This window comes from Tachysurus fulvidraco, chromosome 25 (assembly GCF_022655615.1).
Source record: "Tachysurus fulvidraco isolate hzauxx_2018 chromosome 25, HZAU_PFXX_2.0, whole genome shotgun sequence".
In the NCBI taxonomy this organism is placed as follows: Eukaryota; Metazoa; Chordata; class Actinopteri; order Siluriformes; family Bagridae; genus Tachysurus; species Tachysurus fulvidraco.
In genome coordinates, this window is record NC_062542.1 from 5,356,091 (window position 1) to 5,368,975 (window position 12,885).

At 40.1% G+C, this 12,885-nt stretch overlaps 1 protein-coding gene across 12 annotated transcripts in view; it reads right to left on the reverse strand.

Moving 5' to 3' along the window:
- Nucleotides 1-12,885, reverse strand: part of oxr1a (oxidation resistance 1a) — a 149,169-nt gene that overhangs the window by 5,572 nt on the left and 130,712 nt on the right. For 7 of the 12 annotated variants that reach the window (XM_027171351.2, XM_027171395.2, XM_027171370.2 and 4 more), the window contains 4 exons: nt 11,395-11,999; nt 6,475-6,643; nt 5,270-5,435; nt 164-283 (listed from right to left, as the gene is read on the reverse strand). In XM_027171351.2, the coding sequence (XP_027027152.1) occupies nt 164-283; nt 5,270-5,435; nt 6,475-6,643; nt 11,395-11,999 (1,060 nt within the window). Of the gene's footprint in view, nt 1-163; nt 284-2,944; nt 3,361-5,269; nt 5,436-6,474; nt 6,644-11,394; nt 12,000-12,885 lie in introns of those variants that run through there. The other 5 variants (XM_027171361.2, XM_027171352.2, XM_027171433.2 and 2 more) reach the window with 3 other exon arrangements.

The window sequence follows — 12,885 nt, forward strand, 5'->3', positions numbered from 1 at the left end:
ACAAACATTTCCATGCTTGCCGCTATACGGTTGTGTCCGGCACAACCGTATTGCGCTAATAAGCTAAGAAAACCAAAAGTAAAGCTGAAGACACTCAAAATAATCAACTCTAAGAGGCTCTGAGAAGAGATCTAAGTTTCTTTGAGGATCTATGGCCAGGCACCTGGAGCCGTTTGCACAGGGCACGCAGATCTTCAGTGTTTAGTGCATCGATCCGGCGGTGGTGTTCGCTCAGTGACACTACCTGGTACAGAGATAGGAAGGGGGGGGGGAGAAGCCACAGCTGAGCATGGAGAGAGAGCGAGCACAGTAGTGAGCATGGAGTGTGAAAGCAATGTGTGGAGACTGCAGCCTTCACCGAATCACTATTTAAAATGAATATCCATATTACTGACAGAAAAAAAGGGATGCTTCGACTTTAAGAAAGTAGTAAATGTGTCGTACCTTAAACTGTGAGCAATTTTAAACCGAGTGTTTTGCATGGATCTGTGAGCTGTTTCTCAATAAAGCGTCTTGAATTAAATAATAAATAAAATACAGCTGGCCTGCTATTAAAATAAATAAATAAATGAAAAGCTGTGTTCTGCTTAATTTAATTGTTTTATTAGCTGCATTTGTTGCCAGGATACCTTTGGTCTGCTGGATGGTTATCAGTGCTAAAATTAGCTTTGTTAACTGTACAGAGACTGTTGCTATGTCACGGCTTTACAAAACTGGCCAAACGAGACACATTAATGGCAAGCGGCAACGTTTTAGTTTGAATGCATGCAGAAAATGCTGAGTGTTTCATTAGGAAACAGAATTTAACGGGGTAATTGTGTCAAATCACCCCGTAAAGCAAAGGTAGATATCACTCAAAGGCACTGATTAGACTGTTCACACGTTATTTGACTACCCCCCCCAAGCATACAAGCCTAGCTTCTATTTTTATTTATATTTTTGTCCACTTCATATAGATATAAAACAGAAATACACAAATAGTGAGCCTCAAGTGGTTACACAGCATTTGTATGCTAGAAATTTGAAGAAAAGCCAAATTCAAGCAAGGAAGATTTGACCCTTCAGTGATTCCCTGTAGCAGAGATTTAGTCTAATAGAATGACTAATTTTTTTTTTTTAACTGCAAACATTAACTTGTTCTTTGATGATCCAGCTCTGGAACGTATCCCAAAATAATTCAATCAACCCTATCAATCAACCCTATCAAATCTTTTTTTGTTGTAGGCTTTTAACAGGGTCATTCAACACTAACAGACTTCAGTGATCAGATCACATCTGGCTTTCCAGACCTCCTTAATAATATCCAAAAGTAGCTAGAAAGGATAATAAGAGCTCAAAGATGAATCTTCAGATCAGGGGCACTCATGAACATATTAACATAACATAACAAGAACATAACAAGATCTAAAATGTCAACCATCAAATTGTGTATAAGGCTGAGAGATTCCATTTTTTCTTAATGGCTTGTCATAATGTTGATTAAAGTGTCATTAGGTTGTCATAAACAGGCAAATGTCATACTTTTTCTAATAACATTTAAAATATTCTCGCAAATCCAAATCATATGGATTACGGGATTACTCAACAGTAAACGTATTGTTATAGGACAGACAAGAGATCATGCTATCCTTCCCTCCTAATATGTCCACTGACGACTGTGTTCTAGGAACAGGGCTGGACACAGACTCAGACTCAACCCTCAGACGTTTTGTTCTGTGTTCATTCTACTCCATTTTTTCAAACCTGAAGTTTTAGCTTTTTGCTGTGCACAATTTGGTTAACCTCAAAGCTACTTTCTGTAATGACACTGCATTCCTGAGCAAGCCCAAACCTCTGGGCAGGCACACACACACACACACACACACACACACACACACACACACACACACACACACACACACAGACCTCTATTGCTCTCTCTCTTTATCTGTAAAAAAGTACAAACATTTAGGTAATAAGGGCACAACAAAAATTACAATGAAGATAACGGCTGCCCTCGGCACAGGTCGTTGCATTGCAGAACAATGTAATCAGGCTAATTAGAAGTGCAACAGTATATGGCACGTATAAACCAAATGTAGTGATGTATGCTGACCACCGATGGTGAGACTCTTTGTACAGTACAAAACTACAAGTTCTGCATACTCAATAAAGCTAAGAACGGATAAGATCGGACATTGCTGAGTTACGCTGTCAACATCTATGCCAAGGATGACCGTTGGTAGATCCAGTAGTAATGGACTACCGAGTGTTATCTGACTAGTCTGAATGGTAGAAACACTGCTAAACTTCACAGATGAGCCGTGTTATGTTATAATGTTATCAAGTTAGGGAAGCCTACTTATACTTAATATAAGTTATGGATGGAACAGGGATGTGGTAGCCTACTGGTTAAGGTGTTGGACTACTAACCCAGGTCCACAAAGCTGCCACTGCTGGGCCCCTGAGCAAGGCCCTTAATTGTAAGTCACTCTGGATAAGTTTGTCTACTAAAAGCTGCTACTGTAGAACAGGACAAATATCAGGGGGCGGTTCAATACAATACAGAGAGCATTTAATCAAGTACTCTGTATTGTTTTTATTGTTGTACCAAAGCAGCATGGAGGGGAAACTGAGAACTTAAACACTAAAACGTTTCATCTGGAGCAGGAAACAGAAAATCCGAGCTGAGCATCTAGGGACAGACAATTTAATGGCAATCTAATGGAAGTGTTTGGTAGCTGGCTAACAGTCATAGCGCGCTAGCTAGTGGAGCCCCCCCCCCCAAACACACGTGTAAAGTTTAGTGTATTTGGGAGAGAAATAAACAAACAGCACGTGGTGTGAGGTTTTAACCCATCATAACATATGGTAAAGTCCTCAGATCAACAGAAGAGCGCGTGTTGTTTACTAGGCGCGTGCACACAAAAACTCGCTTTAACACACAAAACAGTGCCCCACGTACATAGGAATACTTAGCAGTGAGCGGCTCCGCTTCTTTCACCCTCCTGGAGAACATATCTTTACAGAATAAAGCGCGTTCCTGCTCTCACATCCCAGCCGCTTCAAATCAAAGTCTCAGTTCCGCCGACGACAGACAGACAAACAAACAAACCCAACTCAACACGGGACTTTTCCTTAGAATATGATCGACACTGCAATAACCAATGAAATTGTATATAGAACACAATGGCTCCACTGATTGGCTCCGGGAGTGACTGCACCCGCCTATCACTGGTCAGACAGCACGCGCTTTTAAAGAGACAGCGCGCTGTTCCTGAATATAGTGCAGTGCACACACACACACACACACACACACACACACACACACACACACACACACACACACACACACACACACACACACACACACACACACACACACACACACTCACACACTCACACACACACACACACACACACACACACACACACACACGTACATACAGTAGTATACCTTTGACTAGCTATTCTTATAATTCCCATTTATAGCCAACACACACAATTTTGAGACAACTCTAACTAAATCATAAACTCAGTAACAAAAATATAACTTAGTTAATTTAAAAAAAGAAAAAGCCAAATGTGATCTCCAAGGTATAAATATCAGATATTCCTATCCTTGTGGACACATGCATATACACACACACACACACCACCAACCCAAAAGCAACAGGCAAAGATTATTTACCCATTTTATACATAATTAATAACACACTACATTATCACAAGACTGATCTAAACTAAATTTCAAAGTAAAAATGCCAATAACAACCTGCTCAATCTCAAAATAGCTTGTTTATCATTTACACTCAAGAGGAGGAGACTTTAATTACGCTTAACACAAGACTACAAGGCTTTGTGCGATGCATAAGTCACAGAATGACAAATCAATCTGCTTTGTTTCCTACATCATTGATTTACATTAAAATTTAAAATGCTGCCTCGGTTCCAGTATCGCTTTCTTCATAGGGTGGATTGGTTTCAGCAAAGCTCACTCCAGATTGCTGCACTACTATTTCCATGAAGACATACGCCAGCTGCTTCTGACTACATCTTTTCATCCTTGCACTCATCACAGAGCAGCTTGAAAATAATCAACTCCCCATTGTGGTTTTACGACGACATGAAAACCACACTGAAAACAAGACATGAACACAATTTAAACATTTCTGTGTTTAAATATTCCTGGCTGTCAACCAGGGCATTCATTAAGCCGAGGATACCAGAAACAAACTCCTGTATGCAAACGAAGGAAGCAACAAGAAAAGGTGACGGCAGCCTCCACAGACCTCAATGCCATAGAGATAGTCAGTAAATAATCTTCGTTCTTCTGCAATGTTCCCTTCATTTTCATAATCTCCTTTATGTCTTGTCTAATCTACATATTATCACAGAACCAGTGGCGCATGTTGTGATATTAGACCTGTGACGGCACCTAATGATGTGTTACAGATGTGTCTTTCTATTTTATTCACATTCAAACCTGGGTCTTGTTTGGTTCTGTCTAATCACCTGACATGGCCATCACCAATAGATTGCATGAATCTACTGTCTGGCCTAAAAATGAATTAAGCACTAACATCACATCTTCATACCGTATCAGTCCAGAATAAGACATTTGTTAACACCTAATTGGATGCAAACAAACCTTACATTAGAGCTTTGTTTCTTAGCCCTTTTCACATTAATACCAGTCTCTGCACTGAACTTCAGTCAGGTTATTGACACACCGGCATGGTTTAACAAGGAAAAGTGCTTGTCTTTAAACCATGCCTTGGTTTTGATGTACAACAGAGGAGCTCATGCATCCAGTGCATACATGAGCTGCTTTGTTAAAAGAAAACAGAACAAAATCATGCAAAACACCAGCTTCAAGCTCACGGTGAAAATAATCATGGGGGGGGGGGGGGGGATTTACTGACCAAGTGTAGACGCTAATTTCAGACAGGTAAAGTGAACAAAAGCTATGACAACACAGTGTGATGGCAAATGGGAGAGTAGGTGTGATTAAACGTTAAAAGTTCCAGGCACCTGGAGTACAGAAAACAGACAAAACACAAAGACACAGAGACAGTGCAAAACACACAGTGATACATATATACAAGTTCAAATCATTTCTACATGGTGATGCACAAACAAAACGTACTATATAACATACACACACACACACACGTGTTAACATTGCTGCACAAAATCGAGAAAAAATTTGATTGTTCGAAAGCTTTAAGAGCAAAGAAAGCACATTTAAAGAAAGGGTCAGAGAAAAGAGCTGATGGACAGATGCTACCTCCCACTCCTTGGTTGGGGAGTCTGATGTCGCCTGGTCATTATCACCTTCGGGTTCGTTGATTTTTTTGACTACCATGAACCCAGGCTCACGGCTGATGCTTCCCATGCCATCACCGAATGTCTCTGGGCTCCAGTTCACGAAGAACAAGTAAAGATGGTCTGACCTACATGGACAAAGGACGTAAGCCACGTGAGGACATGCAAGCCAAAGAAAAGTATTCATCAACACATCTAAAAGTAAACCAAAAAAAAAAATCATGCACAATTAGAAAAAATGTAACTCAAGTCACTTTAACTGTTGTATTTATGTTGACATGATGTGCGTATGCAAGAAACTGCTGATGTGGCATTTCCACACACACAATAGCCTCTAGGGCTTTTCTCACTATTTGGGAGCAAGTTCTGCTGAAGAAAACACTGTCGATGAGAGAGGTCAGAAGAAAATAACCAGACTTAAGCTTATAGGAGGACTATAGCAACTCCTGTGATCAATGGGGTCTCTGCTGTTCTACCTGAATGGTCAGTGTGTTATGCCTTATAAATGCTTCAAAGAGTGTTTATGAGTTATACATGCAATAGCACAAGCATTCGCAAGCATATCTACATGGATTCTAGGACCCAGGTCAAAGCACAGCGTCCAGGCCACAGGCTGATGAACAATGGGATCTTGTGTTATATGAAAGGAAGCAATTCTCAGCATGTCCTTGCATGACAAGAGACAAAAGCGGCATTGTAATGGCACAGACAAGCAGAACTGACAACAAGGATTTTAAAAATGACTTCTGGTATAAAATTAACCAGAGTCTAATTGAATCACATTGTTGCATACTTTGCTGTGATTTCCAAGGAACACACAGCTTAGGGTATTTAATAAGCTCTCAAAAGCTGCTTTGTGCCAGGAATTAAAAGTTGTCAAAAGATGAGATTTAGGAAGACCCTATATAATGAGTTTTAAGCTTTTAGAAAAAGTGCTGTAAATGATGTAAACAAAGGAACATTTAACCTCAGCGACTAAAGAGTTTAGAATCTATATTATGGGATTAAATCCTGGGGTTTAAAATATGCAAATGTTTATCTACCAGAGAAAATGAATCAAATCCCGACTTAAATTCAAAAGATATTCTTTCAGACTATATACAAAACCTCAACCCTGTGCGAAAGTGAAGGAAGAATAAACGAGGGCTGTGTTTGTTGCTAACTCACCTCTCCTGTGGCACGGAGAACCAGTACTCATGTTTACGATCACGCTGGGCGTACTGCTGCATGGAGGCGCTGGCGTTGGACACGAAGGTCTTCTTCATGGCCTTGCCGACTCGCAGGCACAAAAACCTGTGAGACCTGGACAGCCGTCTCTCCCTGGACACAACCAGACCTGAGACGCAGATAAGGGAATTGATGTCAATGACTGAATTATTTCTAATAAGAATAATAACAGTGATATAAGTGGGTCTGCCATTTAATTCTGATAAATGGCACAGAATTATTTCATGCTATATCGTAAAAATCTACTTTGCTTCGATTGCCATCATCGATGGTTAAATGTCCCAGCATGGCTTTCCGTTGACATGGCAACATACGCTGTGCTTAAGTCACATACGTATCGTGGTGGTACGGGAGGTTGGTTCATGAACATTTTTACGTGTGAAAGAAAATAAATATGACATCATTAAGATATCCGATACCAGAACAAGTATCAGTGCATATCCAAAGACTCTGAAACTTTCTGTCTTTTATTAAGTCCTATATCAAAAGTTAGCAAAGGAACAATTTCCAAAAGTACAGTTAAATGAAGTTATGATGCCCCTAATGTTCAGAGGGTTCAGAGTGTTTTGCGAATGGAAACAGCTTGCTGGTGAGAGAGAACAGACGAATGAAGAATGGCCAGTCTGGTTTGACTGAACAGGAAGTCTATGGGAAATCAAATGACGATGGGAAATCGAACGAAGCATGGTAAGAAGAAAAGAATGTTACAATGCACAAAGGAAATTGTAGACCGGCGAGCTTTTCTGTAAAGGCATACAGTATAATCTCACGTGCTTGTTATATTCTCTCACTCCGTACACAAGGACAAATTCCTATGGATGTGAGACGAGTGTGCTGCTCTTGTTTTTCAGAACACCAGCTAGACCAGAGTTGAGCAGCTACTTTTAATTCCCTGGAGGATCTCTGAGTTGTGAGTGAGATAAAGAGCTGGTTGTGACTGTGGCCACCCATCACTATGACCTAGGGCAGACACTGAGACGCCTGTAGAGGGTTAGGGTTGTAAGATCACCAGAAGTGACAGCAACATTGTAGTGGAACAAGCGTCGGAAGAAAATGGCTGACAGGTAATTGTCTGTTTTAAAGAAACTCTGAGGTAATGACAGATAATGCTGGTCTGTTTTAAACTGCCTTTGTAGGAGATAAAGTACATATAGCTTTAGAAGATCAAGACATCGTACAGGAAGAATTTGGACAAAAAAGTATTCCGAGAGAGTATTAGTGGATTTTATAAAAGCTTATGATCTGAAACTAAATTGTGTGATTTATTTTCTTTCAATAAAACTATCTTACCATCCCAATAATAATTACTTCAATAAATTTGCTACAATAAATAAGCAAACATAGGTGGGCACGGTAGCTTAGTGGTTAGCATGTTTGCCTCACACCTCCAGGGTTGGGGGTTCGATTCCCACCTCCGCCTTGTGTGTGTGGAGTTTGCATGTTCTCCCCGTGCCTCGGGGGTTTCCTCCGGGTACTCCGGTTTACTCCCCTGTCCAAAGACATGCATGGTAGGTTGATTGGCATCTCTGGAAAATTGTCCGTAGTGTGTGATTGTGTGTGTGAATGAGAGTGTGTGTGTGCCCTGCGATGGGTTGGCACGCCGACCAGGGTGTATCCTGCCTCGATGCCCGATGACGCCTGAGATAGGCACAGGCTCCCCGTGACGTTCGGATAAGCGGTAGAAAATGAATGAATGAATGAACAAACAAACAAAAATAAATAAATAAAAAAGGTAATAAAATAATAAATATATAAATAAAATTAATACATAAATAAAAAACAAAAAACAAAAACAAAGTCTCAGTGACTGTCTTTCGCTTTGTTATCAGCAACTAAATATTTCAGCACAGTCCAGGTGTACTAACCTCTCAGGAAACATCTTGGCACGGAAGCGATTGTGTCTGCATGCTAATTATTTTGCACGTGTATGGCCAGACCTAGGATAAGGGTGGTGTTATTAATACAGTTTATGGAAATGATGGCACTGAGGGCTGATGTTTGATCAAATGTTTTCTACTTCTCGGGAAAAAAAAAGAAAAAAAAAAAAAAAAGCGAAAAATATCCTAAAAGCACTTCAGAGATTAAGGGATCTGAGACATTCGGCACTTGGAGACTGGTGCCAGCTCACACTGCTGCTTGAAGGCTAATTTTGAAAAGTATTCTGGAGCAATTTATTATGTTGCTAACTAAGTAAAGAAAAAAAAAAAAGAAGAAAAATTGTATTAAATACATCAGTGACCCCTCCATCATACGTCTGAGCATGTAAAACCAGCCAAATGAGTCTTTGTGAACTGATGCTTTTCAAACTAATATCTACAGTCTTCTGCATTTTTGAGCTCAGATACCCAGGATTGATTAGAAAGCACAACCGATTTTGCTCCCTTGACTCCCGGTCAACGTTGGCTGTGGTACCGTAATGATTCGAACTCACAATCTTTTGTCAAAACGAGACATGACAATCACATGCCGCACGTCTGAACTGTTTACGGTTACATTTCATGTTGTAAAGTTAGTCCCTGTTATTATCCCTTAGACCACAATATTGCGGTACGATCCTATATATTCTTAACATTACAATCATCTGTTCTCTCCCTCTCTTTTCTTGAAGAAGAAGAAAAAAAAAAAACAGATTGTGAGAGACCAACTAAGTGTTAACTAATAATACGATTAAAGTGTGGACACATGTTATGTAACACGTTCGAACAAATGCAATATTATAAACCTCTGGTTTCAATTTATTATTATTATTTATTCAATTTATTGTTATCTATCTAGTGTTTTAATTTGTTTTGTGTTTTTCATGTATTTCATTTTTGTACTATGATACTGTGTTGACCTGCCAAGGGACTGCAGATGAAAAATAGCTCTTCAGCTAATTCTGGCACATTTACATTTTGAGTGTAGCAAAAAATGTTAATTGATGTGCATTGTCCTTTTCCAAAATAAATAAATAAATAAATAAATATTACAGCATATTACCTTACAACTTAAATCAAGTTAGAGAAACAGTAAAACAAAACAAAACAAAAAACAGTAAAAAACAAACAAACAAACAAAAAAATTTTACTGATTGGTTTTATTGTTCCTGAATGTATTCGTTGTTTCCCTGCATTTTTAGCTAAGCAAAATAATTATAGATATTATAGATCCCTCCACTAATCTAACATTGAATTAACATGTCTCCGAGCTCTGGTTCCTCTCCATCTCTTAGCTCCTTTTTTGCATTTCAGCTACACTTTCTGCTAAAATAATTCACAAACCTTATTATCAGTAAATTCTTATTACTGAGAACAACCAGAATTTCAGTACAGTCCAAATTAGATCAACACACGTGCATTAAACAGAATGAGCTGCTTTTAAGCTAAAGTCTGCAGCGATCAGACAGATAAAAACAGAGATTTCCATGTATATTTCCTTAATGGCTCATGAGAAGGTCAGCTCTGCGGGAGATGAATGACCGTCCGGCAAAGCCGTACCACACGCAGGCAAAGAAAGCTTAATCTACTTAGACAACATTATACTGCCAGAGCCCATTCGTTTACAGTGCCCTAATCAGGTGTGTAATTCCACTTGTTCTTGGAGTTCTATGCAGGACTGTGTTTGCTGCAGGGTTCTAGATAGAGTGAATAAAATAATAAACCCACCCATCATGAAGAAGAAAAGGAGCTGTGGTACAGCACACAACAAACCGAGCTCTAAACAGGCAAGCTTTAGCACACTGATGTACGCAAACATATTTATTCGATACGAGGCTTTAGACTCAATATGTCTGGGTACTGAACTAAACATTCAACAGACTGCATAACAAAGTAGGCTGCTGGTCCTAGAATACCGCCTAAATATACAGTAGTGTCGACATTTCGGAGAGGATTTCATCTTCTCTCTTATCACATGACAGCTTCTTTTCATGCTCATGTTGTGTCACAGGGAGGAAAGTGCTATTTGCCCTCTTCCTTATACATTAGCACACAGCACAACTGGCTGTGTGACTGTATTTGACATGCCAGAGAGTATATCGTTCTTCCCACAAACCGAGCATGGGCGAATTTCCAGCCTCTTTTTTTTTTTTTTAAAAAAGAAAAGAAAATGGAAACCAAAGGTTTTAGATACATTCAGACAAATGTTATTTATGGTGTATTTAAAAATATATCGAATCAAGTCAACACACCACCAAACTGCATCAAAATCGATTAACCTGAATATAGTTGCTATAAAGACCATATAAATTGTGTCTTAATGTTTATTTACAATTCGGACCCTAATCAGGTTTAAAGGTTATGTGGATAATTAACCTTGTTACGGCAAAACTAAAGGGGTTTGACATTTTCAGTGATGCCAGTCAGTGTGTGCAAACAAGACCAGAATTATAAACATGTCCAAAAACACAAGCAGCACTTGATATATGTCTAAACTATGTTGTTTGCCCTAATGTGCTGTTGCTGTGAGGCCACCTGTGTGTGCTGTTGTTGTTTTTTGATAAATTCTCTCGCTTATCGCGTTGAAGGTCAGCATGTGGCTAAAACTATCCGAGTGCGTTCAAAGCGGTCAAAACGACTATCAGCAGCTGCCAGCAGCTTCAGACAAGCTGCACAGACTCGCTGTAATGCTAAGACTTCAGAGCACGTTGTGTAATGGTAATGGTTTCGGCCCCGCTTCCCTAGGCACTAAATGGTTTTATAATTAATAGGCGTCTCTTGGAATGAAGGTTCTGCCTCGTAAATCCCACAATAGCATTGGAATCAAAAATCCTTTTCTATGTGATGTGCAAAAAGGTAGTTAAAATAATCAAAACCCAAGCATGTGGAATGTTACATTCTAGGAGAAACAATAGTTACATAACAGAACTACATAAAGGCTTACCCTCTGCTGAGCCCTGTCTTTGGCTGCCTTTGCCTGATGCGGTGTCTTTCTGTGTGTGCTGTGCATTTTCTCGCTGCTCCTTGGCCTGTTGCATAGTGTGACTCTTCCACATCTTTCTCAGCTCCTCTACATCGGTTTCCGAGTTCCGCTTGCCGTCTATGGTGGCTTTAGTCTCGTCTGGGTCACGTTCCTGATCTGTGACCACTGCGGCAGTGGAACTCTGAGAGGGTGTGACTTGTGGCTGGTGCTGTTGTTGGTCCCTGCTGGTTGGTGTGCTTAGCTGCTCCTGGCTTATGGGCTCATCTGAAGTGCAGGTGGCTTCTTCACCGGTGTTTCCTCCTGACTTTTCTTCTTCGTTGTCCTTTGCCTCTTCCTCTTTGTCATGCTTGACTGTGTGAACAGATCCGGAGGGTGACTGGTCCACACTCTGCGGCTGCTGGCTGGACGGCTGCTCCTCGCGGATAGGTGAGAGCTCAGGCTCGGTGAACACGTCCTCGGAGAGTGAGGCGTCTGTGCTTCGTGGGGCTGTGCTGCCGCTGTCGTATGCCTCTCTCAGACGCAGTTCTGCGTGATGAGCAGGCCCTGAGAACCATGCATCGATGTCCCTGTGAAGCACAAACCATACTGATTTCCATACACCGACATTTTCAGAGTGTGAGATATGACTATTAAGTCATAGTGATGGTAAGAGTGGCGTTATAAGAGACTGCAGTGCTACAGAGTGAGATGATGGTATGATGCTGCTGCTGTGTGTAAATTTGAATATATATATATATATATATATATATATATATATATATATATATATATATATATGGCTTATGACAACGCTCATGACGATGGTTAAAAAAGGGAAAAGGTATTGGTTAGGTTAGACTTTGCATGAAATTGCTGAACACTTTACAGTAATCTAGATGAACAAGGATACTTTGTCTCTGACGTGACATCTGATGGATGTTACTTTTAATCTTCCAGATGAGATTAAATATAAATAAAAATATGAGAGATAATATGAACAACGTTGCTGCATTATGCACATGTGAAGTGAAATGTCGAGAATCCTCCTACGTTATGTGTGCTGTCAGTCTGGTCCTTTTCAGTCTCACTCCCTTTACATTTAATATGAACTGCTCAGATGTGCACAGTCATTTGTTGGACGAGGGAAGCGACAACAATAACAGACCGGTGCTGGCATTGGTTAAAGCACATCTTCCATCCCTAACCAACAACACCCACCAGACTTTGAAGTGCTACACAGTATGGTGACAAATCTGCTATCCTACATTTTTCTCAATCTTTCCAACGCCAAGTGACCAACCGCATAACAAAACACTAGTGCTGCATTTGCTCACGTTACATTTGAAGGTACCAAGATTTACCATATAAGGATGTGCAAGCCTGCTGACTAATTGCCATATCATTATTTACTCTTGTTATGTTTATATTTTTAATCAACATTTCGGTAACCTATTTAAATTTTCATAGGGAAGT